This window comes from Lichenostomus cassidix, chromosome 6 (genome assembly GCF_008360975.1).
Source record: "Lichenostomus cassidix isolate B80296 chromosome 6, HeHo_3.0, whole genome shotgun sequence".
Lineage (NCBI taxonomy): Eukaryota > Metazoa > Chordata > Aves > Passeriformes > Meliphagidae > Lichenostomus > Lichenostomus cassidix.
In genome coordinates, this window is record NC_139487.1 from 17,956,788 (window position 1) to 17,983,511 (window position 26,724).

Sequence of the window (26,724 nt, forward strand, 5' to 3'; positions counted from 1 at the left end):
TGCCTACACTTCACATTAAGGACTGGCTTAAGTGATCATGGTAGCACTTTATCAGAGCAGTATATTGTTGTCTTATGAGAGCCTTTCTGCTACAGATGAAACAGTAAATAGCTGCAGTTTGAGGAGGGTGAAGGCTACAGGCTGTTTTCTTTCAGCCTACCACAACTTCCAGTCACTAGAGTCCTCAATCACCTTATGGCTGATGTCACCTCTGCCTGTCTGCAAAATGCTAACTGAGCTTTCTTGTGCTCTGACAAATACTGTTTTCCCTGGGCAAAATTTTTCTATTCTTTAAGCCTTGTAATAAAATGGGAGTGATACTTCTAATGCTTATGACACTCTCTGTACTTCCCCTCCTCTGTAAAGCTAATGCATGTGATAGCTGCTTGCTTTGGAGTGATGCCAGTAGGAGATTACTCTGTTTTGCTGTCTTTCTAAACTGCTCTTGTGCTGAAATGCAGTCCTGGATTATTCTTGTGTAATCCCTATGATCAGCACAGTAGCAGACACATGGAATGAATTGGAAGTAGTAGTGAGAAGAGAGGGAAACACCTTGTGGTAGAGCACATTGTGCTTGGCCTCTGCTGAAGGTTAGGCTACATTCTGAAGATTGAAATACAAGTTTTCATACTCTGGACTAGTAAATCACAGAATATTCTGAGTTGGAAGGCACCCACAAGGATCATCAAGTCCAACTGTTATGTGAATGGCCCATACAGGGATCAAACCCATAACCTGGTATTACTAGCACCATGCTCTAACCAACTTAGCTGATCTCAGTGGCTATATTAACCTCTATATAACACCCATGTTTTCTTAGTAGGGATTCAAGACCACTTATGTGCTACACTTACACTGGCCTTGTGAAGCACAGTATTGTAATTTTTTTGTTGTTTTATACTCCAACTACATAATCTGAATTTACCCTAAGTTTCTTAGTTTACAGGAAGAGATACACTGTTGTGTATGTTCTGAAAACCCCATGGCCACCCCTCAGCATGTGTATGGTAGCAGTTTCATCTCTTTCCAGGAGCACAGTCCTAAACACGAGCAGTTCTAAATACAGCAAGAACTGCAGGACTGTGAGCTCTGCAGCTGACACAGACTATCCATGTTGGTTTAATTTCTACACAGTCTTACTGTCAGTCGTAATGGCAGTGGGATATTTTTCAACTCTGTGGTCCTAGTTATTCACATCAGAAATACTTGTATTGAAGAAGATGGTGGAAGACCTCGATTCAAGACTTTAGACAGACTTCTGAATATTCATCAGGATTGTGGTTATAGTTGGTTAGCTCCTTGCATCTTAAGCAATGCTCTGTTCTCAGGAGATTTTATATTATGTTCTTTCTGTGCTGTAGATTAGACTCATGGTTAGTGGATATCACCCCTGTAGTTGCTAGCAACGACTATCCTCTTCTGATTTTCTTTAGCAACAACCTCACAGCTCTTGGATCTCTCAGGTTCCTCAGACACTTATGTTCTAGATAAGAGGGATGTCATCTGGCACTTACATGATAGAATTCATTGTGGAGCTTTAATTTATTAGTACTTTTCAAATGCTTATGAGAGCCTGAACATGTTATAAAATACAAGTATTATGCTGTCTACTGAGAAGGAAAAAAAATCTTGATTTGACTTACAGCTAACAGCTCCCACATATGTCCTTACAACTGCATCCAGAATCACAAGTAACAGGAAAGCATTTGTTTATCACAGAATGTCCTTGGCAGTCACTGCTCTGTTTAGTAGTCACTTCTCATTAAAATCTATCTTTTTTTGTTCCCCTCTTTAGATGATATCTTCTCTAGCAGCCAAGTCAAGATACCCATTCCTAAAACCAGATCTTCCCAAGCAGCCTCAGAAGCAAAATCAGAAAGCAAGATCCTGAGCACGTTTGATGACCCACTGAATGCCTTTGGAGGCCAGTAGTCAAGGGGATGTGTGGCAGAGAAGCAGCCTTCTTTATGCCCTGTCCAGTACTAATACTCTGGATTTTCTAATTCAGTAGAGCTGGAATGAGATGGACATGGATATTTAAGTGAGATTACCCATTTAAAATGGTTAGTATTCTCTTGTGCTACTCTAATTCTGCTAAATTATATATTTTTTAAAAAATACAGTAACCTCCTGCTATCATGTTTCCATGGTGCCCAGATGAATATAGCCTGTGCAGTACCTGCAATGAAGTAATCTATTATATAAAGTATAGTTTGTTTTATTGAACAGATCTATAGATAAAATAATTGATAAATAGTAAATGGAGTCTGTTAAACTTGATCTGTCTGCATGTCTTACTTTCCTCTTTACCTCCTTCTTAGAACGTCTGCACCATGACTTGAAAGCAGTCAAAAACACCACCATGCCTTGTCTGGGTCAGTTGCCAATGGTAGGGTAAGGCTGGGTTCAGTACCAGGTACAGCTTCTATTAGGGAATTAAGCAGTTAAGAAATCTCAACGCAGGACCTGACACCAGCTAGAATGAGGTATTTCACATAGGCAGCTAATGTGGGCTGTAAAAATGATAACACTTAATATTTCTCTGCCAAGAAGAGTTTGTTACAAATGAGCACAGAGTGCCCCACAAAGACAACAGAAACCTAACAGTGTCTTCTGTTCATGTTGTAGACTATTAAATGAGAATTTTCACCTGCATGGAGTTGCAGAGCTTTAAAAATAACACTTTTCACAAAGTCCATCTGTACAGAGCGTGCTTGGTCACTTCCAGTTTAACAAGCCTATGTACATACTTTATGCAGAGACTCTTTGGTGCCTAAAGGCTTGCTGTCTCCTTTCCCTTCTCATCCATAACACAGTGTAGGCTGTTTACAGGAGGTCACTACTCTGTGGAATCCCTCTGTCTGATGTATTTGGCTTAACTTTGCTTCCTGTGTTTTTTAGATTCCCTTGTGGAACAGATGCCATTAACCATACTTGATACCAATGGTAGATGCTTGCTCACCTGCATGCATACCAGCACAGGAATGCAGGAGGAGCAAATGTTTATTTTATTCTACAAGTGACTGCCTGCAATTCTGACTAGATTCCCTGCTTTTGTGATAGTGATGTACTACTTGATCTCCAACTCTTAAGACTGTTCTGCTCTCTGTGAATTTAAAGAAGGACTTCTTTGAGATAAATTCCCACTTGCACTGAAGTCCTTATTCTCAGACATCTGCTTCAGTCTCTTGCTTCTCAAGTTGGATTTCCTTTTTCCGGCACAGTAAATACTACAGCTGAAACAACTAGCACTAATGAGGGTAAAGCAGAAGGAAAGGTTGGAAGGGATAAAGGAGAAATATGATGTATTGACTTGTGCTATAGGTGGGCCTGGCAATGATTCATTTTAAGTGGGGGGTAAACTGGGAGTAGCAGCTTGAAAGAGAGTGTGGGGGCTATTTGCAAATGGGTGTCTACAGTGAAAGCACTTGAACTTTATTTGTAGGCATTACATCTGCTGCATATGCCTCATACATCATTTGGACTGCTGCTTTACTCTTTTCTTTTGTGCGTAGAAGGGCTTCAAAGATAAGATGGAGGAAAGAGGAAAAAGATGGTGAATTCTTATATTTCTTTTCTGCATCCTGTCTTCTTGGCCTTCCACATTAATAAGTTCTATTAGCATTGCAAAGAGGGCTGTTCACAAGTTAAGAACTCTGAGGGCCAAGAGCTCTTGGAGTAGAAGAAAAAAAGCTCCTGCCTTAAAGTGTTTCTTAAACTTTCATGTAAAAGCTCAGCAGAGAAAAGCTCTTCATAGAAACTTGCACTATGATGTAGATCAGAACCTTTCTTCCCACCTAATCTTTCTTAACTGGCACAGGGAGAGTCTTTGTGCCTTTTCCTGTGTCTCTTCACATATTAAAATGTGTGGTCCTCAGTTTAAACAGACAGTAGAGCCTGGTCTAGGCACTTCACTTCTGGGAGGGCTTGGTCAGAATGGTGACTAGAGGATTTGGGTTTGGGCTGTGTTGAGTTTTGGAGGGTTTTTTTTGTTGGTTTGGGATTTTTTATTTTTTTTTTTATTTTATAAACCCTGGCTGTGTGGAAGAGCAGAGTGGAAGGCCCAGTATTACAGCATCCAGAAGCTCTGACAGGTTTCCATGCCTGCTACATGATCCTGGAAAGCCAGTTTTAACTGGGCCTGAAACCTAACAGCTAGTCAGGGTAGGTCTTGCGTATTTTAAAACCTAAATGGAAAGTAAAGTGGTTAATGTAATTAGCACCTAGTAATAGGATAAGCTCGTTTTCTCTAGCCTGTGATTATCCAAGGGAACCGCTGCTTCTGGAGCCTGGCCTGTCCACCTTACACTGAGAAGGGAGTACAATCGAGCGCTGAACTTCAGTGAAGGTGCCCGAGAGCTGTGTCTGGCTCCTGCTGGCTGCCAACAGCGGGCTGGCTGTCCGCTCTGACTCAGCCCGTCCCTGCCTCCCGGGCGCAGCGCTACGCTCGGACACAGCGGCAATGCTGGGAGCCTCTCGGCCTGAGCGTAAGGCCTCCGTGCCGACTTTGCAGGTTGGCCCCGAGCAAAGGCCGGCAGTGCTAGGGCCGGCCGAGCCGCCCGAGCCACCTGCGCTGTAACCCGTCCCGGCCGCCTCCCGCCCCACCGCACTCCGCTCCCAGCAGGCAGCGCGGCCGCCGCCGCTGTCACGTGTCCACCGGTAGCGCCGGGGGCGTTGCACAGACTCACGGAGCGGTTTGGGGCGAAGGAACTTGAAAGCCCGTCCCGTTCCCCGGCCCTGGGCGGGGACACCTCCCACCGGGCCGCGCTGCCCGAATCCCCCTCCAGCCCAGCCTCCAGCCCTCCCGGCGATGGGGAAGCGTATCCGGGTCCTTCCCCGCGCACGCGCTGCCGCCCCGCGTCCTAACGACCACAACAAGCGGCCCGGCGGCTGCCCGCCCCTGAGGCACCGCGAGCCCCGCCCCCCGGGCCGCTGATTGGCCGCGGTTCGTGAGAGCGGGCTTCCCATTGGCCCGCGGGAGGAGCCGTCACAGGGGCGGGGCAGCGCGGGGGCTGCCGGGCGGCGCCTCCCGCTCCTGCCTCCCCCCGCCGGCTCCGCTGCGCTCCCGGTCCGTGCGTCCCGCCGGGCCCGGCCGGCTCCGGCAGCTGCGGCGGGCGGGGCGCCGCGGGGGGAGAGGAACCGTGTCTCCCCCCCGAGCGGGCCCGGCGGCGGCAGGTGAGGTGAGACCCGCCCTCGCTCGGCGGGTTCCGGGCCCTCGGGAGCGCCGGTCCTGCGGGGTCCCCGCGGCGGCGGCGCCGAGCGCGGCGGGGCGGAGGGACCGTGCTCGAACCGCCCCGGGCCCGGCCCCGCCGGCCAGCGCGTGTCCCGGGAGGGAGCGGGGCCCGGGGGCAGCGGTGGCGGGGCCCGCGGCCGAGCCGGGGTGCGAGGCCGGCCCGAGGCGCGGTGTCGGCGGGGCCGGGGCAGCCGCTCGCCCTCCTTTGTTCGCGGCTGGGCTCGGCTGCCGGGGCTCGATCCCCCGCTCCGCTGGGCGCTGGGCCGCGCTGGGGGAGCACGGCTGAGCTGACGCCTCCAACTGCCTTCCCTGCGCCCGGGGCAGTCCCCGTTCATCCGTCTTTGTGGAGTTTTTGTCTCGCTCTGTCACTGCGGAGGGCTCCGCTCTTGTCAGGAGGCATTGGGCGCCCAGTTGTCATGTCGCTTGTGAAAACAAAACTAACAAAGGTGGTAGGTTGCATCTGGAGTGCTGACACTAGGGCCCTAAAACTACAACGTTACTAATAATTATTTGTGGTTATCTTGCCCTAGCTAGGCAATAACTTCGTGTTTCTTAACCACCATTTTATATTAAAGAAATTTAAATTCTCTTTACCAGTTACGTTTAGATGTTGTCAGAACTATATTTGTTTGCTTTATAGGTGAAAAAACCTAAAGATGAACAGCAATGCACTACATATGTCTTCAAAGCTGCCTTGGCTAGAAGTGGAATGTAGTTTCCTGACAGATCTTCTTACAAGGAAGTTGTAAATCCTTTCTAATGGCCAACAAGAAAGAGCCTCCTTTTTTCAATAAAGATAATATGGGACCATTTCACTACAAGCTTCCTTTCTATGAAACTATGGAGCTCTTCATTGAAACGCTTACAGGAACCTGCTTTGAACTGCGAGTTTCCCCCTTTGAAACAGTTATTTCTGTGAAAGCTAAAATTCAAAGACTGGAAGGTACTCTTCTCTCTTATTTCAGCATAATTCTCTCTTATTTCACTTTAGAAGTCTTGTTTTAAAAATTATTATTGCTAAAATCAAACCAGAAAACTTAAATGTCATGTTAAGCAATATGTATAAAAACTAGGTGCTCAGTTTATGGCTTAGATTTAATTGAAGTTGAGTTGTTTTTCTGTTCTTGTCTTTTTCTCTAAGTTCATGGCTTAGGCTTCACTGGAATTTATGTGTTTGCTCTTCTGATGGGTTGGTTGGGGCTTTTTTTCTATATACAGGTATTAAGGTTAATCATAAAAAGTCAGTTGGTTCTTTGACCCAAGTTGTTTGTTAACTAGCGAGGTTATAAACTTGAGCCATGCAATATGTCTGTAACTGAGCATACTTTAAACTTGCTGCTGTGTTTGTTGCTGATTAGGTTAGTCAGTTTATGGTTTTTTTATGATACTGCAGTCACAAGAGCAACTGCAGTGCAGGCGAATCCCAAAGGCAGCTTTAAGTTACTGATTTTTTTTTTTTTTTTTTTTGGGGTGAGTGATCTCTTGCCGGTAGACGTCTGGCTGAGCAGTGCTTTGTCTTAAAGTGATAAGCTTGACACATTTTGTAAAGTGAAAACCTCCTTTAAGTTATGAGGCCAGTCGTGATGCTTATGCAAGAAGAAAAGGTGTGGGTTAGTCCCCTTTTACCCTTTTCCTCTATGGTGAGGATGACCTTGCATGAAAGAATGTGGTTTGAAATATTTATATATACATATTTTAACAACTTTGAAGCATTGCATCCTCTTTTTCACTTTGGAGGGGTTAAAGAACTGTGTAGCTGTAGAAGCTGAGAATATCAGTTGCTAATTTTAAGAAAAGGAGTCTTCTCCTTCCATAGTATACCTGTAGGTGTTTTTCATTGTTCTGTGTGGAACCCATCCTCTGTGAGATGTAATATGATGCTGTAGAGTGGAATCTAAGATACTCTCTTCCTCTTATGGAAATCTGCTCTAGTGGATGGAAAAAAAAACAGACAGCTGGCACAAGTCTTAAAACACAGAAGCACTGCAACAACAGAGGGGACTATTTACTAGCAAGATCCACACAGCAGAAGCTCCACCGTGCAGAAAACTGGAGCTTACATCCATATGGCTATATCAGTGCAGCTATGTGGATGGGCTTTTGTTTCCTGTGGACAGGGCTGTAATTAACCACAAGTCAGAGAATGTGTTTCACCTCTAGCTCCTGGAGGCTAGAGGTGAAACAAGAAAAGAAAAGGGGTTTTCCTCCCCCAACTGAATATAGGAGAGATGCACAGAACGCTAATTTACAGTGAATTAAAAGGTAGAACAGGCAATAGAGTATAGAAGAAGGTAGGCTATATGGGCAGTATTGGTGATGGAGTGAGCTTTAAAGGATACATGAAGAGATGAGTGGGAGATGTGGAAAAGAGGGATTTGAACTTCTTGTAGTCCAAAATGTGGGATGATGAATAGCCATACTCAGTTATGCCTATAGCTTAAAAAAGTATCCTCATTTCTTATTAGAAGAACAGCTTATAATATTGTTTATTTAGAATTGTGTTTGCATGTCGTAGTTCGTATGATGATATGTTAATTATGGCTTAGATGCCTGCTATATAGAATTAATAATAAGTAAATTTCATTAAACATGGTAGATGAATTCACTGGTGCTTATCATTGAATTGCAAGAAGTCAGTTGAAATACTTTGATACTCCATAACAGTTAAAATATTTGTACTGTTCTGATTAATGATTTGTGGGAGGCAGAGTGAAAACCAATTGATCAGTTACATGTGGAGGAAACAGATATACAATGACAAGATAATTTTGTGTTGCATTTGGGGTTGCTGTTGCATATAAAATAATGATTAACAATTTTTCAGTGATAAAGTTCCTGTTACAGTGCACAAGTTCGAGCAATAAATCACCCAGGTGGAGCAAAAATTCAGAAGTAATTTTGTTTTGATTTAGCATGGGAAGGAGAAAGCTTGGATCTGTTCCTGTTTCTGCTGATGGTTTTCACTTTTTATTATTGTATCATGTCAGCTTTCATAGGCTGTGAATTTCTCTTATTTAAGCTGCACTTCTGGCTGGAGAATGACTCCTACAATGCTGGAAGACTACATGAGGTCCCTGTTATGTGTATTGTCTTCATTTGGATGTTGAGGATGATAGTATATAAGCAAAGAAAAAGAGCCGTTTTGAAAAAATGAGTTGAGACCTGAAAGCTCCAAGAAAAATATCTAGAATTGTATCAGAAGTTAACAAATTGTTCAAATGTTACGAATGCCTCTAATTGTAAGAGACTAATAATAAAATTAAAACAAGACAAATTGATCTTTGTCAACAGCTGGAAAATCAATTGGTGTAGGCAGTCTGCACCATAATAAAAAAGCATAATATGGATGGCATGTTAGGAATTTTGTCTACTTCAGATACTGGTTGTCATTCTTGATACCTGCTAGTGGTCTGATACGGAAAGGCTTTGTTTAGACAGCTGTACTAGATATTGGTACCTTACTAAGAAAGAGCTCCATGTTTGCACCTATGTGTTTTCAGTGGTTTTAGTCAGTACAGAATATACATAAAAACTTATGAATTCTAATGCAGCTGAAATTTCAGTGGAAGCCTACTCATAAATTGAAGTTATAGCATATCTGATGCATATTTGGCTCAGATCCAGGCATTTTTCCTCAAATATGTTCTATGTGAAGTAAGCAGGAGATTTGTTATAATGTTGACTTTGGAGTCCCTGGGGGTAAGTTGCTCCTAGTCTCACATTCACTGACTGAACCTTTTAAAATGGCTCATCTGAGAAGAAATAGCTCCCTTTGTCTCTATCGGTGGCATAAAAGCTGGAATGCACACAGTGCTGCCAGCAGTGCTACCTACTCCATTGGTTTCACTTGTTGATCAGTGTTGATGGTCGTGGATAGGATGGTATCTGAGTTTCAAGGTGGCATGAAAGACTGAGCTCTAACACGAGTAGTACTTAAAAAAAGAAGGATTTCTTTGAAAGAGGAAGTAATGGGTTTCTTTCAACTGAGATCTCTATTTGCTTTCTACATTGCACAAGTCCTTGTAACTGCTGGGCTCAGCAGAATTTAGTATTCTTCATTCAGAAACACCAGTTATTACACTGTTTTATATACAGAGCATTCAGCATGTTCCTAGTAGTGGTTAATTAATCTGTGAAAGAACCACAGATAATACCTGTAACCTTTTTTTTTGGGGGGAAGAGAGGATTGAGTCTCAAGGGAGGAAGTGGCCTTTGGGATTTGGTGATTGGTGGTATTGGTATTAGCTGCGGAAATTAATTTGAATTCTTCAGTATGGAGTGCTAGGGCATTCATTTACATAGTTAGCTTTAGAATAAAAAACAATTTGGTCATGGTTTGTTCAGTGAGTACTTGCAACTGAATTTTATGATTTGTGTATATGGAAACATCTACCTTTTTAGATGAAAATTTAGATATTCTCTTGTTCTTGTATTATTGTAAAGGGGAAAAACAGAACTAGCTTTCAGAATACATCTTGGTTTCAAACACTTGTGTTCAGTAGGGAACGACAGATGCAGCAATAATTTTGTTGCTATATATGTGTGTACTCTCAATTCATCATGTGAGTTGTTCTTTTTCTTTGATCTTTTTGCTGTCATTATTTTGCTGCCTCTGTACAGCAGCTTCACCATAAATAAAAGGAACTGGAAGAATGTCAAGTAGACTTCATATGGATGTTGTCATTTCTTTTAATATTCTGTGAATTCAGAGTATGTCATAATGATATTTATTACTATTTGCAGTAGAGAAAATAGCTGTCCTTCTGCCAGAACTGGAGTAAGTGGATTGCACAAGTGTAATGAGTTTTTAACAGAGGCAATCCTGCTTTTTTCTGTTTATTACTTTTCCCCTACATCTTCTATTTGCTTTGTCATTTACCAGTTTACTGTGCTGATAGAGACTAGAAGTTCATGAAACATTTTTTAAGCTTATGTCTTGTCTGGGCTGGGCAAACATTCCTGTTAGTGCAAGACTGCCCAAAGTGGATGGCTGCCCAAAGCAGTATCTGCAAGGTGTAAAGTAAGCTCACCTTTGTCAGGAAATTTTGTCACTTGTGTTCAGCTCCTGGTGATTTGCTGTTATTACTCTGTTCTTTGTCAGTCCCTTGGACAAAGAGTAGGTCAGTGCTGATGGCTATTTACACTGCTGTAGTTACTGTGATGCAAGTGAAAGCTGGGGGTTTAACAATTAGGAAAATGTCCCTGCCTCTTTAAGTTGTGAATTACTAATGTAGCCAGTTCATGGGGGAAAATAAGACTGTCAGGCCAGCCTCTCTGTAAACAGAGGCTCCAGCAATTTCAGCACTGAGTAAATGATAAGTGCACTGTTTGAATTTTGACAGTGAAATGTCTGTGGTGTTTTTAAACATAGGAGTAGGAGCCTTATTCCAACAACATCAAATCAAGGTTTTGTCTGAAATTTACAGGGATTTCTGGGTTTTTTTATGTCAGAGTTGACCACATCAGTTTCTGTGGTGAGCCTTCTTAGCATGCCACAAAGAAGAGTAAGGGAGGGAAGCTTAAGGCTGTGTGTGTATGCTGATCCAGAGACAGGACAGGGTACCTGCTTGTCTCCTTTTCTCCCCCCATTTTAGTAGGTCAGATTGTCAGTGCACCTGCAGCCATTTCAATAGGTAGTCTGCAGACTTTTCTGTCCTCTTGTAGCATCACCTGGCCAGCTCATTTCCATTTGAGCATGGAGATGGAGTTTATTCCCCACTTACCTCTCAGTACTGATTTAGAGCAGGCCAGTGGTGCCATCATGTGCTGCTTAGGGAGAGAGTATAATGGATGGCTATCTCACAGTTCTCATTATTGTTGGCAGTTTTGCATGCTGATCCCATGTGTAAATATCTCCTCAAGAAATCCATACCATAATCCAGAAAAGGGATGGCTGATGCATATTTTGCTGCCTCTGAAGCTATAAAGCACATACTGTGTCCTCAGTGTATAAATACAGAATTCTAAGAAAGCTGTATAAAAGGGAATAAGTAATAAAGATGTGTCTGTTTCCAATTACAGCAGAGTATTCTCTTTTCATCTGTTCATTTCATCCAAAATACATTGTCATTGTTGAATGTGCAAAAACATGTTTTACTCCAGTACTGCCAGCTGCAAGCCAGTCTTTTTAACAAATACTCTCTCAGTTTATCGAAGTAATTGGAAATTACTCCTTGGAGGCTGCTGAAACCATAACAAATGCAGACAGTAATCAGATTGTTTGTAATCAAAAGAGTGCAAAACAACACAGAAAACTTTACTGTAGACTTGCTGACTATTGCCAGCTTGTTCTTTTGCTTACACTGCAGACTTGGAACATAATGAATAACGAGCTATTAATTAGCTGGCACTGTAGTAGCAATTACGTTAGTCTACTATATGGATATATTCTTCTTACAAATGTCTTGTGGACTTCAGAGGATATAAGATTCCTGTTAAATGCAATCCAAGTGGAGTAAAGTTGTGTTAGTCATTCAGAACAGGGAAGATCTGGATATGAGCTGTTATGAGAAAAGGAAGTTGTCATCTTCTGTAAAGCCTAAAGAAAAACAATGACAGTTCCTCCAAAGTGCACTCCCCCTTCTGCACAGGGATGTCTCCTACTTGCCTGTTAAATGTGCTTGGACTTTGACCAGGATGTTGACCCCTTTTCTTCCTTGCCAGTGATGGGTGTTGATAGCTTTGTGCCCTTCCTCTACCTACAAAGTGGCTTCTTAGCTGATCTCTTGCCACAGCTTGCTGAGCATTCTCAAGCTAAACCTTCAAAAGCTTAGATGTTTTTGGGAACTGTCTGAAAGACTCTGATCTTTGTGTTCCACTCCTGCCAGATGTGTTTAGGGAAATCTTGCTGTGCAGCACTGCCACTTGCATTTCCTTTTATGTATCTGAACATGCAATGAATAAAAATATAGGATAAGATTATTTTAATGTAACCTTTAGGAAAATACATATATAGGTTTTCTTTCTTAGTATAAGGAGCAGTGTTTGGAACTTTTTGAAAAAGTAGTCTCCATAGATAGACATTTTAATTAACATTTGTCATGAATGCACTATGAGATCTTATTTGCCTGGGTTTCACTGGACAAATTGAACGACTTCTTTTTGATTCTGGAGGGAAGATTTTTTTGGTGGTCTGAGATGTCTCATCCTTTCATAACTTTCTTCATTTGTATTCTATCCAAAACGTGGAAGGTGGTAGCATTCCAGTAAAAATGCGTGAAGACCTCAAGTTGTACCAACTTTTGCTTATTATCTTTAATCCATATTACATCTGTATCTAAATGAGTTGACTGTGCAGGCAAAAATTGTGTCAAATTTGGATTCTATTTGTGTTGAATATAGATTTTTAATAAGGAGTAAATATTAAGTATGCTTGCTTTCTTATAACAAAAAATAGCCAAATCATCCCAGAACTTGAGTTGAAAGTGCATATTACTAGATATTAGTAATAACTTTCTGATGGCCTAAAAAACCACTCAGAACAAAACAAAAGTGTTTGTAGAATGAAGTTTAATTAACTGCTGTGGTACTAAACGGTACATGCCAACTTTGAGAGGTTCCAAACTAAGCAGGGATAAAAACACATTGGCAGTTCTCACCGCTGTAACAGAGCTGCCATGGTCACCTCAATGGGACTGTCTGTAGTGTGAGTAATACAAAACACCAGTCTGTGATTAAATTATTCAGCAGTTTTATAGGTAGAAGTGTTATCCTGTTTTTTTCCTGTCAGTAGGCATAAAGTTTTGAAGTTCAGATAACAGGAAAAGTCCTCCCTTATCTGATGCCTGGAAAAAGAGCAAGTATTCAGTAAGCCTGAAGCAGTTGAATGCTTCTACAGACCCTCTGTTGAACCAAAAGATTGAACTTTGTGTGTGAGCTAACGCTTTCTGAAAACCTTTGTTTTAAATAACTGTTTGGAGGTTGGATGTCATGGCTGAAGACTGCTCAAGTCCTGTTCCTGTCCTGCTTCCTCTCTTCTTTCTCCTGTGATCCAGTTTCGATCCATCAGCCCCACAATCTTCAAAAATCAAAAAGTCCCTAGAACCACTCTCACCAAGCTCCAATTTTAAGTTGTTTGTTTCTTTTGTTTAGGTATTCCTGTCTCTCAACAGCACTTAATTTGGAATAATATGGAACTGAAGGATGACTATTGTTTGAATGATTATAAGTAAGTACAGAATAAAATTACGTTTCTAATTAATGTTTCTAAATGATTGTTAGCATAAACAACAGAAAATGCTATCAAAATTTGTTTCTTGGTATTTACAGCATTTCAGAAGGCTGCACTCTGAAGTTGGTTCTGGCTATGCGAGGTGGACCTGTTAACACCAGAAGAGGTAGGTGTTAAGTAAGTTAAAAATAGTGGGGTTTATGCAATATCTTATACCTGTAAAGAGCTTCTCTTAGGTAAGCATTTTAGACAATAAGACTTCTGTTCCAAATTTATTGGAAAAATACTTAACGAAAATGGGGAGAATTTTTCCCATCTTCTCTTAGAATGTCTAATGCACTTTGTTTATTCTTAGATTAAGTATGTTTATATGTACAGAATCATCAAGTCATAAAATCAACAATTCTTCCATTGAAGAAAAAAATTTTACTGAAATGTCATTATACAAATAGTTTTTAAGATATGCTTGATAAGAAGCAGGCATTGGTACAGTCAGATGATAAACTTGGTTATGTGGATAATAGTATAGGAGTGAAAAATGAAGAAAATTCCTTGATAATTTTCTCTTGGGGAAAAAGCTCAGCGTATCTTCTAGGTTAGGAATTCCTGTTACAAACTGAGCTGAGCTCTCAGAGGTGATCAAAACTATGATAATATTTTGGTTTTATTTTGTTTTTTTGTCTTTATAGTTCCCGTGAAAGATCCTATCAGGGAAATGGCTGAATACATGGATCCTGCTAGAGACAAGATCTGGGAGAAAGGGCCATCCAACAAACAAGTCACCTTCTTAGTATATCGAGAAGGAGATCGGTTGAATTTCTTCCGTGTGGTTGACCGGGGCGATGGCACTTTAACGCCATTATCTGAATCTTTGAGGTAAAGTTGGTTTGAATCTTTATATTGTTCTGCCAAAGTGGGTTGCTGTGTAATTTCCAGCTTTATTTGTTGACTTTATCAAAAGAAAATCTGGCATATTGCAAGGATTATTCCCTAAGGGCTATTAAATTGTTGTAACTGAGTGGTCTATAACAGCACGGCAGTGCTTTGTGGTCAGTGGTCAGTGGTCGTGCTGATGGTTCTCTTATCACTGTGTGCATTAATACTGTGAGATAAAGCTGACTTTGGGGAATTCTCGACATTCCAGCCCTTTCTGAAAGGGAACATGTTGCAGGAGAGTCAAATCAATATTTTATTAGATATTACTTTCTCTAACATCTTAAGGCATTTGTTTAGTTTTGTAAACATTTCTCTGTTCACAGAATATTTTTTTTCCTGTGGATATATGAATATGACCTGACTAAATGATTAGTCAGGAACATAGTAGATTGGCAGTGCGAAATCCTGTGGGCTTTTTTTGGTTTGTTCTTTGGGAGGGGTGGTTGGCTGGTTGGTTGGAAGGGAGGGGTGCGTTTTAGTTGTGCATTTTGTGGGATGAGGGTTATTTTGGTTTGGGGGATTTTGTGTATACTGGTTTTTGTCTTATTTTTTGAATGTTCTGAAGTAATTACCAATACAGCCAGCCTTTGGATGTGATTAGGCCTCGGGTTAGCTACTGTTGAGGTACCAAGCTTGTGTCAATTGCTGTCAGAATCCAAGCACTGTTATCATCAGAAGGACAAGTGTGTCACTTGGCCTGCTACACTGCAGTAAACAGTTTAGTAGTCTTTTTCCTAAAACTATTGAAATTGCTATCTATTAAAAATTACTGCATTCTGGTTTTATACTGTAGCTTTTGGGTGGGGTCTTTTATCCCCTCAAGAACTTGGTATTTGTACAGCTGTGAGGAAAGGAGTCCCTGTTCTGGGATCTAGCTGGGTTTTCTCCAAGGCTAAGGCTCAGGCTGTTTCAAGTGACTATTCTTGTTTCTGTTTGCAAAGGGAAAGCAAGAGCTTTGTACTGGGTTTATATTCAGTTTCTATTCAGAGTGATACTACTCTTAAAAATTTTTATGAGATCCATGCTTAGAAACTACTGACTGAACAAAACATGCAAGTTGAATTCCCACATTGTTATACAGAGTAGAAAGACCTAGTGTTTGATATACAAGAAAAAGATACCAGTATTTTAGATCCAAAACTCTTTTGGCAGGCACAGGTGCCAAAGGGGCTTCAGCAAGCTAATAATTTTTGAGACATGCATTTTACAAGAAGAATTCAGGAATGTTGACATCTACGGACAGGACAAAGTAAAATTTAAAATTTACTCATTGTAAAATGGACTGGAAATATAATTAATATCAAAACTCCCTGTCAAACTTACAGACTCTTACAATCACATTAAAACAAACAATTTTTTGTTTATCTTTTTTTTTTTTTTTTGGTGTGTGTTTTTGGCCCCAGTTTGTCAGAAAATTGAACAAAAAGGATAGCAATTATTTTTGCATTAAAAAAATGCAAAATTCAACCAAACCAAGAAACCAGCCAAACATGAGACATACCACTTTGCTTTCTATCCTTACCTTGCAGGAAGGGAAGTTCAACAAATTCTTTTGACTTGGTGATGTAAACCTTTGTAGAGTTAAAATTTTGAAATTGTTTCTTTTAGTATTGGGTTTTTACCAGGGGAAGTATGTATATGTAATATGCATGCTGACTGTCCCCATGTCGAGCTAGTCAGGTTTCAGTAAGAAACAACTGATCTGTTTTATTGCCTCTTGCTTTGAATTTGCTATCTTGCTCTTCACACTGTCTCCCAGCTGTGCTGCCTTTGGAATTTTACTACATTTTAGGAAATGGATTTGGAGAGTCAGTGCAAAAAATGCTGGCTCTAAGGGCAGCAGAATATTTCCAAGAATCAGGTAAGATGCCAGCTCTAATTAGTGGTATTTTTTTTTGTACTGACTTCCTCATGATTTCCTTGATCTCTTTTGGAGAGTAGAAATTGAGCTATATCTACTAAGACATTTGTGAGAACACAGGGGACTTAGGGGAATTGCCTGATTGTCATGATTTCTAGATGCTGACAACCTAATGGAAGAACTAAAACACTCTTTAAAATGTACTACATACAATGTTGAAAGTGCATCAACTTGTAATGAATTGGACACTCCTAAGGGTTCTTTCATTTCACTGTCAAATGCTGAATGTGTGTTACTGATTAATGCTTCATTGCTTCATAGGAAAAAAAAGTTGGATGCTGATTTTTAAAACCTTGAGGTTTTGCATTCTGTTAGCATGCCGAATGGAAGAAGGAATTGTCATGCTATAAACTTCAGTGACTATTGACTTAAAATATTTTATCTTGGGACTAGCAATTCTAATATATTTATTTTTTTTTTCCAAATGTGAGACTCTTTAGGATCTTTGGAAACCTAAACTGATCTTTTTTTTCTTTTTTTTTCTTTTTTTTTTTTTTTTATTTTGAAAAGGAGAAATAGAATATCACATCCACATGGGTGACCCCTCCATTTCCATTTATGGTGAGAACACCCCTCAGGATGGATAGAAATTTGGACTTTTCCTTCCATGCCAGTGTCTGGTTAATTGGAAAACTGATCAGCTTGTTGTCTGAGTCACACACTTAACAGCTTTGGCCATATCTTCAGGAGACATTTGTGGAACTGGATATCCCCTCTGTGGGGGAAATATATAGTGAGTGTGCACCAACTGTATATGATATAACAACTTCCAGAAGCGTGGCTATGTCCAGATTTCAGCAACACCACTTTGCTCTTATAAGGGATGCTTATGTGGATAAATGGATTGGAAACGTCTGCATACAGTTTTACGTAACGTTTTGTCAACAGATCAACTACGGATATGACTTCCTAGTTGTGAGAATACTCTACATTGAAAACGTAATTAACTTGCTTGATTAGAGGGTGAATACAAACTTTCTTTTATTTTCAGCGGTGGTTCAGTTTATAATTTATATGCTGATGATGAAGATGAGACAGAGGCATCCCCTTCTGGCCAACAGATTATTGAGAATTCAATTACTATGAATAAAATGAAACTGCTCAAGGCAAAGATGGAGAACATGAATCTGAGTAAAAAGGTGAAATTGTGATTTCAATTTTTCTGTCATAAAATGGCTTGGGCTTTCCTTGTGCTGACTTTTCTAAAAATCAGATCAGATACTCTGCTGTTTTGAGAAGTGAAGTTATCACGGGTAGGTGATTTCTCAGCTATTGTATAAAGGTTCTGCTGAGGGGCACTGGCTTTCCTTGGATCTCCCTGCCCCCATTCAGAGAATTCATTACTGGTCCTGGATTTATTTGCATGAGTAGGTTTTTTGGGTGGGTGGGTTTTGTGGTTTTGTTTGTTTGGATTTTTTCTTCCAATACTTTAAGTAGCATTGTTTTGCAGTACCGCTTTGGTAAAAGTCAATGTTTCTCTTAAAATGAAACTTCATTAGATATACTGTAACTGAAAAGCCTATGAAGTGAAATATGGGAATGATATTACCTTGAAGATAAAACATTACACTGGTGTTCATGTGTGATTAGGTTATTTAGATACAAAATGAAGAGATTATACTTTCTTTCATTTTTTGTTGTGTTTGTGACCCAAAACTCTTCTGGATAACTTTGATGGCATTCTAGCTTCATTTTTCTAGTTCTCTGACATGTGGCCTATTTATTGAAAAGCATTTCCTGATTACAATCTTTGATTGTATTATTCAGATGTTGGGGTCAAGTCTTGGTGGCTAGTAACTTATGCAGGAGTAGAAAGAATGATTTGGTTTTTTCTGGCCTTAAACTGTGTGAATTCCTCAGAATCTTTTCAGTCAGGTCTTTTGAGTGCAATTGGAATTCAAACACTAATTGTTGTTGGTTTTTGATTTTGGTTTGGCTTTTTTTTTTTTTTTTAATAGCCTAAGAAAACTGTCAAGGTGAAGCCTCGCCCTCCAATGACTCCTCGACCCTCTAGTGGCTCGGTGGCTGCTGCTCGTCACCGCTTTTTGAGAGTGCTCCCCCACATTGGACAGTCATGCCTACCTCCTCCTGGGAACTTGCATCAGTCGGAATCTCCGCAGAACGCGCTTTCAGCATTGGCTACTTTGGCCACTGCTGGCAGAGCAATGCCATCCACAGCTAATCACTTCCTTAAGGAAGATGACACTTGGCAGAGCAGCTCTTGGTCTCAGCCAGTCAATAGCATCAGGTTACCACCAAAAATATCTCGTGTTGAACTAGAAAATGCAAAACTGCCTACAAATAGTATTCTGACTCCTGTTTCATCCCTGCCTTCAAGTTCAGAAAAAGCATCTGAAAATGTGACCTCAGCGAGTGAGGAGGATGCTGTTTTGTTTCCAAATCTAACAAATGTGGAACTGTATGGAACAGAAGAAGAACATCTACCTGAACCAGATGCTTTTGCTTTTTTGACAGAAGCAAGCACTACTGAACAGTGTAATGAGATATATGACATAGGAAAGGTGAACCCAGAGGTTGAACTGCCTGATGGAGACAAAGATTCTAAGGTGGTAGAGCAGCATAGGAAACCCATTGGCAAAGTGCTGAGCACTGCAGCGATGGAGACTGGTCTTCTCAGTACTCGTGAATTAAGTCCTCAGAAAAATCTGCTTTTGTCGCCCCTCCGGTATTCAGCACAAGTGGCACGTCACAGTTCTCTGAAACCACAAGCACAGCCCAGGTGCTTCGAGGCTGGTAACTTGAGATCTACAGCCTCCCCAAATGTGCTTCGATCGCTGGAAGTACGTAGTATAGCAGACTCCTCCTTTTCTAGGACCACTAGATTTTGTAGTGTGAAAGTAGAGTCACTTGGCAAAAGACCTGAGGTAATTTCTAAAGCAGAGGCTGGGGACATCACAGATGTGGCTAGCAAGGCATCCAAAGAACCTGTGAGTTCTGTAAGTAACTTAGGATTTCTGGCTTCGCTGGCCCGAAGCACAAACAGGGAAAGTTTACAGAGTTCCTGTGGGACTGACAGGTTTCGGACTTCTGGTATTGCACTACCTACAAATCTGCAGCATTTTCAAGAAGAAAGCTTTAGGAAAACAGCTCCTCCAAATGAAGCTGCTGAATATATTCTAGTGAGTATGAATGTGTCCAAAGAAATCAAAGTTTTCCTGGTTTTGTGGTACTGATGTTACAAAACTGCTCTGCGTGTATGTGTCTTGTGAGGAGAGGCAGATGGGGTGCAGTAGGTATTTAAATCTCTGATTGTCTTAAACTGTTTCCTGAATTCCTGATGGTATCTTAACTGCCTGTTTATCTGAACAGGTCCTAGAAGTAATTTTTCATAAAGATTAAAGTGGTTGTTTAGTTCACAACTGAAATGATGAGTTATTGTAGTGATAGAATTATGAGTGTCTGTGTTAGAAGTGTCATCTGGCTTCTGCTGCTCGCTAATTGTCATTTATTCCAAAGTTTGCCTGGTGACTGGCACCATATGTGCCAAACTTCTGCTCTCTAATGTATTTTGTTGTTTTGGTGTATTTTGAAGTGTGGGGAAATTTATTAAATAGTCATTCAGGGGAAGGCTTTATATTCTGGAATTTTAACCTTTTCTGCAGAAGTTGTCTTGGAGTCCTTTTAGGTATATTGATAAAACATTGATATCAAATAAGATGATACCAGACTACTACCTACATTTTAATTTAATTTCCATCTGCTAGTAATTTCCTTGTGGAAATTTTTTTTTTTTTTTTTAGTCTGCACATGGGCTTGGAATGAATGGAAGTATGGCAGCTGTAGGGAAAAGAGTAGGTAAGTAACTTACATAATAATTAAAGATGACTCTAATCTTTCCTGATACATCACACATAGAGAGGACAAAAATAATTTATCTTTGTAAGGCATGTGGCCTCTAGAGTTCCTGCTGTGTTACACTTCTATAGCATGGTTAATCTTTTAATATTTTAAGCAATTCTTTAACATGCAGATGGCATCCAGATCTTAGATTGACCATAACTGCAATTCTTTCTTAGCTTTTTTTAATACTCTGTGAATCATGCCATGTCATCTGTAGATCTAAATGTGAATTTCTGTGCTGAAGTTTCCAAATTACCAGTTCTGTGAATACTTCTGAGTCTACTAAAATCAGAGCTGAATTTATCACTAGCATTGTCTTAAGCACAAAAAAAAAGTGTGGAGGAAGCAATTAGGGCATGGATCCTGGAGAACACTGATATAATGCAGATTTTTCACTATTTTTTGTGCTTGTCGTCATTCTTTCCACCCTAGTCTTGGTAACTGTGGAGCACTTAATGCTAGACATCTACTGAAAATGGATGTATTATGCACAGATATTAAGTGTTTATATGATTAATTCTCTTGGGAGGAAAGGAATTGTCTAAATTAATGCTTTTAAAGTTCTTAAGACAATGAGCTAAGGATTTTCAGCACATTTAATTTTTCTTCTATGTATTTTTGACTTGTAGTTAGTAGGTTTTCTTTCTGTATGACCTTAGGAAGAGGTGGGTATGCATATCACATCTAGGTATAGAAAATGAGCTAGAAAATAAATGTTCAAATATCAGCTGCAACAGAAAAAATTATGTAATTGTAATGTTGGTGCAAAAGCTGCCAAAAGAGTGGTTTGTGCCTTTGTTTCACAGCTGAGGGTGCAGCTTTGACTTGGCAGCCAGTTAGTACATAGGTCTGCCCTTAGCTGCTCCAGAGGTGGTTCCCTAAGAACCATGCCTGCATGATAGGAAAGCCTACTAACACCTGAGCCGTTTTGGACAGGACTATGAAGAAGGCACTCTGCTGTACCTTATGTCAGACAAAAGTGTGTTTTCCAAAAGATACCAGACATGAGTTGATGTCGTCATCTCATGCAGGCTCTTGAGAGAGATGTGGCTGGTAATGATCTGTTGTATAACTGGCCAAAGGACAGATCAATTTTCCCTGTAGTTGCTGTAGGGACTGTAAATGTGAGGACAGGTGTATTGTTTTTTATGTTCAAGTAGGTCCACAGGGCCAGTTGTCTTCAAGCTCTGTCTGTTTCACAAACTACACTAACCAATGCTACTGAAATAGTGTGCTTTTAGATGCTGAAATTGGTAGCCTGGTCAAATGTTGCCTGAAAGTTTCAATATCAGATAGGAATGGGGTGGGAGTGGTTGGTAGTGATGACTGTGATGTGCAGTGACTGCCTGGTGCTGCTATTGACTGTAGCCTGTTGCATCTCAACTGAGAAATGACTGTTGGGATTAAAGGTGTGCTGAACTAAAAATACTTGTGAACTCATAACTTTTTGGGAACATCCTGACAATACAGCAGTGGAAACACCGAAAGAATGTTAGAGACGATGCACTGCTCACTTTACTGACCCAGGGTGTGGGAAATACGCTTAAGGAAGTTGTGGACAAAGAACTTACTTCTACAGAGGAAGGGGAGATGCCTTTTCTTTCGTGATCTCCAGTTAATAAAGCAACAGCCAAGAATTACGTGGCAAAAAGTAAAAATACATTTTTAAGTATAGAAATTTTACAAACATCTGCAGAGTGCCTAATGTAACCATATAGCTAAGTAGAGGCCTGTAGTCTAATACTGTACTTTTCTTGCAATTACGGAGCACCAGCAAGATTTTAAAATGTTGCAGTACTTGTTTGGCAAACTAGTCTACTGAATATATTTGATGCTGGGTACTGGAATGCCCAGCTGATTGTTTGTAAAGCCACTGTGCACAGTGCTTTCCCAATGACACTCTGTGTGTGTTCATTTTGCATCTCAGAAGACCATTAAGAGATGAGTTTGATTTGTTCTGTAATTTCTCTTACATGAACTTTTAACAGGTGTTCAAAATAACAGTTCTAAGGCCCATGCTGTGATGCTTCTTCCAAAGGTGTTCATAGGCTTGAGGTGTTTCCCATTTTAGCTTTCAGGGTTTATTCTTCCCCTCTTTTTAGGCTTTGGGGTTCCCACCTGAAGTACCCTAAGAAATGCAAAACAAATCTGGGTTTCAAAAGATAACATTTGACTAGTTTGTGAATAAGTTAAAATGTCTTTGCTGTCTTTCTGCTTCTGAAAGCAGGTGAAGCAACCCATCTTCCACCTGTGAATGGCTTAATTCAAGCAAAAAAGAAAATTTCAAAGCACTGCTTTCTTTGTGGCAAGAAAACTGGATTGGCAACCAGCTACGAGTGCAGGTAGGCTGAGTACATAATCAGCTGTTACTTAAAATTGATAGCTGAGTTAACCAAAAAGTTTTCTTTGCTGCATGGTATTCCTTAAGCATAGCAAATCAAAAGGCAGCCTTCAAAGAGCTGCAATTCTCAGTTCAGCAAATTGCAGGAATTAAAACTTAGAAAAGTTGCCCCTTTTCGGCTCTTGAGGTGTATGCTCTTCCAGGAAGACCAAGAAATGGAAGGTAACATAATGGAAGGTATCAGGAAATAAAGAACAGGATAAGAAAAAATAACAATGACATTTTATACTGGTGGGAGAAGAACTTGCTACAGATACATGTTCTGCAAAGTTTCTCATCAATAATGACATCATAAACAGCTTGAGGAAAAACTGGGTTTGTTACAGTTTCTCAGAAATCTCTCTCAGGCCCTATTGTAACACATCTTCACAGTTTATGAACTTACACAAATTTGTGTTTAACAAATTTTTGATTTTATGTGTGTTCCGTTTTTTTGCGAGATTTCAGTCACCTTTGAGGATCGAGAGCATCTCAAACACAGAACACCAGAGTGCAGGTCCCCCAAATCATTACTTGTAGACAACACGGTGAGACCTGGTGCTTGGTGGTCATCTTGGGAAACTTTAAAAAAAATGAACCAAAAACCCCCAAACAAACAAAAAACCCCCAAATAACAGCAACAAAACTGCAGGAAAAAACCCCTGCTCTCTCTCTCTATCTTAGTTTGCAAAGTATTTTTCCCCCACAAGGTACTTTCTTCTTAGTATGGTTTCCCATGAGCTAGTCAAGGTTGGGAACTGCTGCGCTGTGACGGTTGCATTTATAGTTGATCTTGGTTCATGTCAACCAACAGCAAAATGAACAAGAACTTCTGCCACTGGGGAATCATATAGGAGAATTTCAGGGTGAGGAATTGTCTCCTTACTGACTTTTCAGTCTCTGATTTTGAAACGGTTTTGGACGCTGCTCACTTTCCTGATAAGCAAATAGCTGCAAGCTCTTCTAAAAGTAACTAAGCAGCTTGCTTAAGGTTAAAAATTAAGGGGGAGATGGCTCATCTCCAAGAATAGCATTTGTTTTGGTTTCAGAAGGAGCAACCATAGGATCTTATACTAGAAAGCAGCATAAACCAAATAGAGAATACAATCACATGAGAAAAGTTGTGATTATAGGTCCAAGAACCAAAGAAAAGCAATTTTATTTCTAGGCACACAAAGCCTCAGGAACAGCTGCAGAGTTTATTATGAACCCAGATAGATAAATAGAGGTTTATAGTGAACCGAGATAGATAAATAAATAAAAAGGGAATTATGGTGTAATAGTGAGTTCGATGGGTAACGCTTAATCCATTTCAAGAGAATTCTGATTTTGAATGGTGTCAGTGTTTTACTGGCCAGAAGCATCTCTATCAAATAATCAGGCAACAGGACACCAATATGTGTCTCCAGGTAAAGCACTTCTCCAGATCATATACAACATCCAAAGTATGCTTTTCTCCTGGTAAGAGTCTTAGCTGCAGAACTGTCAAGTTTGAAGCAATAATTCTGATCTTAACTAATCAAAATTGCAAATGATACTGGATAGATGAACCCTTTTCCAGTCCTACAGGAAGTTATGCTTCCTGTAGTTAGTCTGTCTGATGTCTTACAGCTATATTTATTAATCTTTAATGGCTGATTTGAGTTTATGCCAGGCAGAAGTTGTGCTGAAAACAACTGTTTTGATTGTCTCAGTGACGTTGCGGTTCTGAATTGAAATGCGTTAGATGGATGTCACCTGATGAAATTACTGTCCATGGTTTTGTCCTCTGATTTCCACCAACTAATATTATGTGAGGTCCTTAAAAAGAAAGAAAGTAAAACAAAGCTCATTATTCTTAATTTTTATGTGTGCTTGATTCTTACTAGCTGGTTCCTGGAGTACTGATCTTGCTTAACTTCCCAGCTGAAGAGACTGTTGGGTCAAAACTGCAAGATTTAGTGTAAAAAATGTCATTTTGTGTACCCTGCCAGTTAATGTTATCAGTCAAGGATGGTAACAATTCACACAGCTCTGTCATTTAAGACATGATTAAGCAAAATGGCTCCCAGCATGTCAGAGTGTTAAAAGCTTCTGAAAGCTTGTAACTTGTAATATTCTTGATTCTTCAGATGTGGAAACAACTTCTGTGCAACGCACCGCTATGCAGAGACTCACACCTGCACCTACGACTACAAGAGTGCGGGGCGGAGGTATTTGCAGGAGACCAATCCCATCGTTAGTGCACCAAAGCTTCCCAAAATCTGATGTGGTTGTGCTGCATGTGGCCACTCTGCCGTTGAAGAATTGTATTGAATTGAGAGAAGCACTTGCTTAAACTGCGTAATTTTGCCATGCTCCATATTTAAAGATTTGCCAAGTAACAAAAGCACATGAGGATGCATCGAAGAATAATGTGAACACTACTGCAGTTAAAACTTTTCTTCTTGAGTGAATGAAAGGTTAAAAATTAGTTTCTAAAAACTTACACTATGATTTAACTGTTACTGCACGTGTTGTGTTTTATATTTGGAAAAGCTATTTCACTAGACAAGTCTTTAAAGATGCACTTTACTAACTTTACTGTATAACCAGAGTTGAGAGGGTGTTGTAATGAGGGTGTCATGTAATGTCTTCTGTACTCCTGTTTTTTGTCCATTGCGTGGTATCTTCTAAGTTATTTCACTAGAAAGATCCTCCTCCCTCCCCTTTCTTCAAACAGCCTGTTTTGAAATTTTTAAGGGGATAGTGTGTTCCACCCCTCTGTTTCATTCTGATTGATATTCATACATTGTGTGTCCATTCTGAAAATTACATATCATCTTAATCACATTTTCTTAAAATAATGCTGTTTATATGACAAGTTTGTTTTTAAATAGGAGGTTCCCTGTTTGTTGCCATTAAATATAAGAAACAACTTATTTTAACTTCTTTTGTAATCCTAGATTTTTTTAAGACTTCACAACTTGCTTTGTTAAGATGTTGAATGCTGTTATTGGAAGAAATTCTAATAAATATTAAATTTTATTCTTGTTTATGCTGTCATAAATGCACAAAATAACTACTCTCTTACAGCGTATTCCTTAGTTAAAAGTTGGGCTCTGTTGGGAGGGTATATCTATTTTCTTTTTTTTTTTTCCTATAAGCACTGGTTCATGTCTGATCACACTGAAGCTGATGGGAAGAATTCCCATCAACTTCATTAGGAATAGTGTGACCAACACTGTGTGCTTTAAATAAACCACCTGAAGTCTTACAGGTGTACTAGCAAAGGCAAAATGGAGTGGCATGTATTAACCTTTCTCCCCTTCAGTTCAGTAAATGCATGAGACACTTCTAATGATCATGTAACCACTGCAGAAGGGGCTGTTGGAAGAATATACCTACTGAAAGAGTTTCCTCTTTCATTCCCTTAATGCTTGTGAAACATTTTTATAAGCATAAGTTGTGTGAAGTGTTGCAGTATAAAGAGGTTAATAAAAAACCTATGACAAACCACCAAAACAAAAACCCCCCCACATTGTATCTAGGTAATTAAATGTCACAGCCCCTGTCTTGTCAAAGTCCTCAGCTACTTAGTTGGTTGTGGTATTAAAATTATCTATGCTGCATTCCAGTCAAAGGGTACCAGCTTATGAGAATGACAGTCAAAAGGTGGGCCAAAAAAGAAGAAAGAGGATTACTGAAAGAGGGAGAAGTAACTTGAAGAATCTCATCCTTGGAGGAACTCCATTTCATATTCCACTTGAAACTTATAAAGCCTGAAGTTTTCACAGTGATGAGCTTGGAAAAAAATGTTCGCAATCATTCTTCTGGGCACTGATAAGATTAAAATGTCATTCTGTGTGTGTGACTTCTGCTTATTATTTCTGGAGAAAGTTTACCTGGTATGAAGAACACGTCATTACTGATCCGTGCTATGTACCATGAACTGCCTGGAGTTTTTATTTCATCTCCAGCATGGGACAGCGTTGGATGCTGAAGGAAAAGAATTAGGAATGAGACAAATGTACAAGTGTTTTCCAAAACAATTACCTACATGCAGCCCAGCAACATTCTGAAGAGAGAGGTACTGCACTTCTTGTAGGTACAGTAGGGATTTGGTAAGCAATGGAACTAAAATAATGTGGTCTGTCATCACTTAATCTGATTTTGCATAAGTATAATTGTCAAGAAGTTGTTTTACAGTGTGTTAGAATGGCCATACTCAAATTTTAGTAAAACTATATAACAGATGTGTGGTA

The 26,724-nt window shown here is 40.1% G+C and overlaps 3 protein-coding genes across 13 annotated transcripts in view; 2 read left to right on the top strand and 1 right to left on the bottom strand.

The window, feature by feature from the left end:
• LOC146435381 (WASH complex subunit 2A-like) overlaps positions 1-2,280 on the top strand; it is a 32,782-nt gene extending 30,502 nt beyond the window's left edge. For all 5 annotated transcript variants that reach the window (XM_085065376.1, XM_085065373.1, XM_085065375.1 and 2 more), the window contains one exon: positions 1,796-2,280. In XM_085065376.1, coding sequence (XP_084921502.1) covers positions 1,796-1,932 — 137 coding nt within the window. In that variant the 3' untranslated portion in view covers positions 1,933-2,280. The remainder of the gene's footprint in view (positions 1-1,795) is intronic.
• The window catches only part of PKD2L1 (polycystin 2 like 1, transient receptor potential cation channel), a 311,230-nt gene that overhangs the window by 15,557 nt on the left and 268,949 nt on the right, over positions 1-26,724 (bottom strand). The window lies entirely within an intron of this gene.
• ZFAND4 (zinc finger AN1-type containing 4) lies at positions 5,048-25,507 on the top strand. 7 transcript variants are annotated; one of them, XM_085065386.1, is made up of 11 exons: positions 5,048-5,175; positions 5,874-6,176; positions 7,177-7,299; positions 13,325-13,400; positions 13,502-13,569; positions 14,093-14,279; positions 17,252-17,399; positions 18,219-19,400; positions 20,022-20,076; positions 22,346-22,463; positions 24,613-25,507. In XM_085065386.1, the coding sequence occupies exons 2-11, from the start codon at positions 5,993-5,995 to the stop codon at positions 24,746-24,748; spliced, it is 2,277 nt and encodes a 758-aa protein (XP_084921512.1). In that variant the 5' UTR covers positions 5,048-5,175; positions 5,874-5,992; the 3' UTR covers positions 24,749-25,507. The 7 variants fall into 7 exon arrangements, with proteins under 7 accessions (XP_084921512.1, XP_084921505.1, XP_084921508.1 ...); XM_085065379.1 differs by lacking the exon at positions 7,177-7,299; XM_085065382.1 differs by lacking the exon at positions 7,177-7,299 and having other exon boundaries at positions 22,349-22,463.

Coding starts and splice junctions, on each gene's coding strand:
- ZFAND4 (XM_085065386.1), top strand. CDS start 5,993: ATGGCCAACAAGAAAGAGCCTCCTTTTTTCAATAAAGATAATATGGGA. Junction 7,300..13,324: donor AAACTGGAGCTTACATCCAT/ATGGCTATATCA, acceptor TCTTTTGTTTAG/GTATTCCTGTCTCTCAACAG. Junction 17,400..18,218: donor ACATGAATCTGAGTAAAAAG/GTGAAATTGTGA, acceptor TTTTTTTAATAG/CCTAAGAAAACTGTCAAGGT.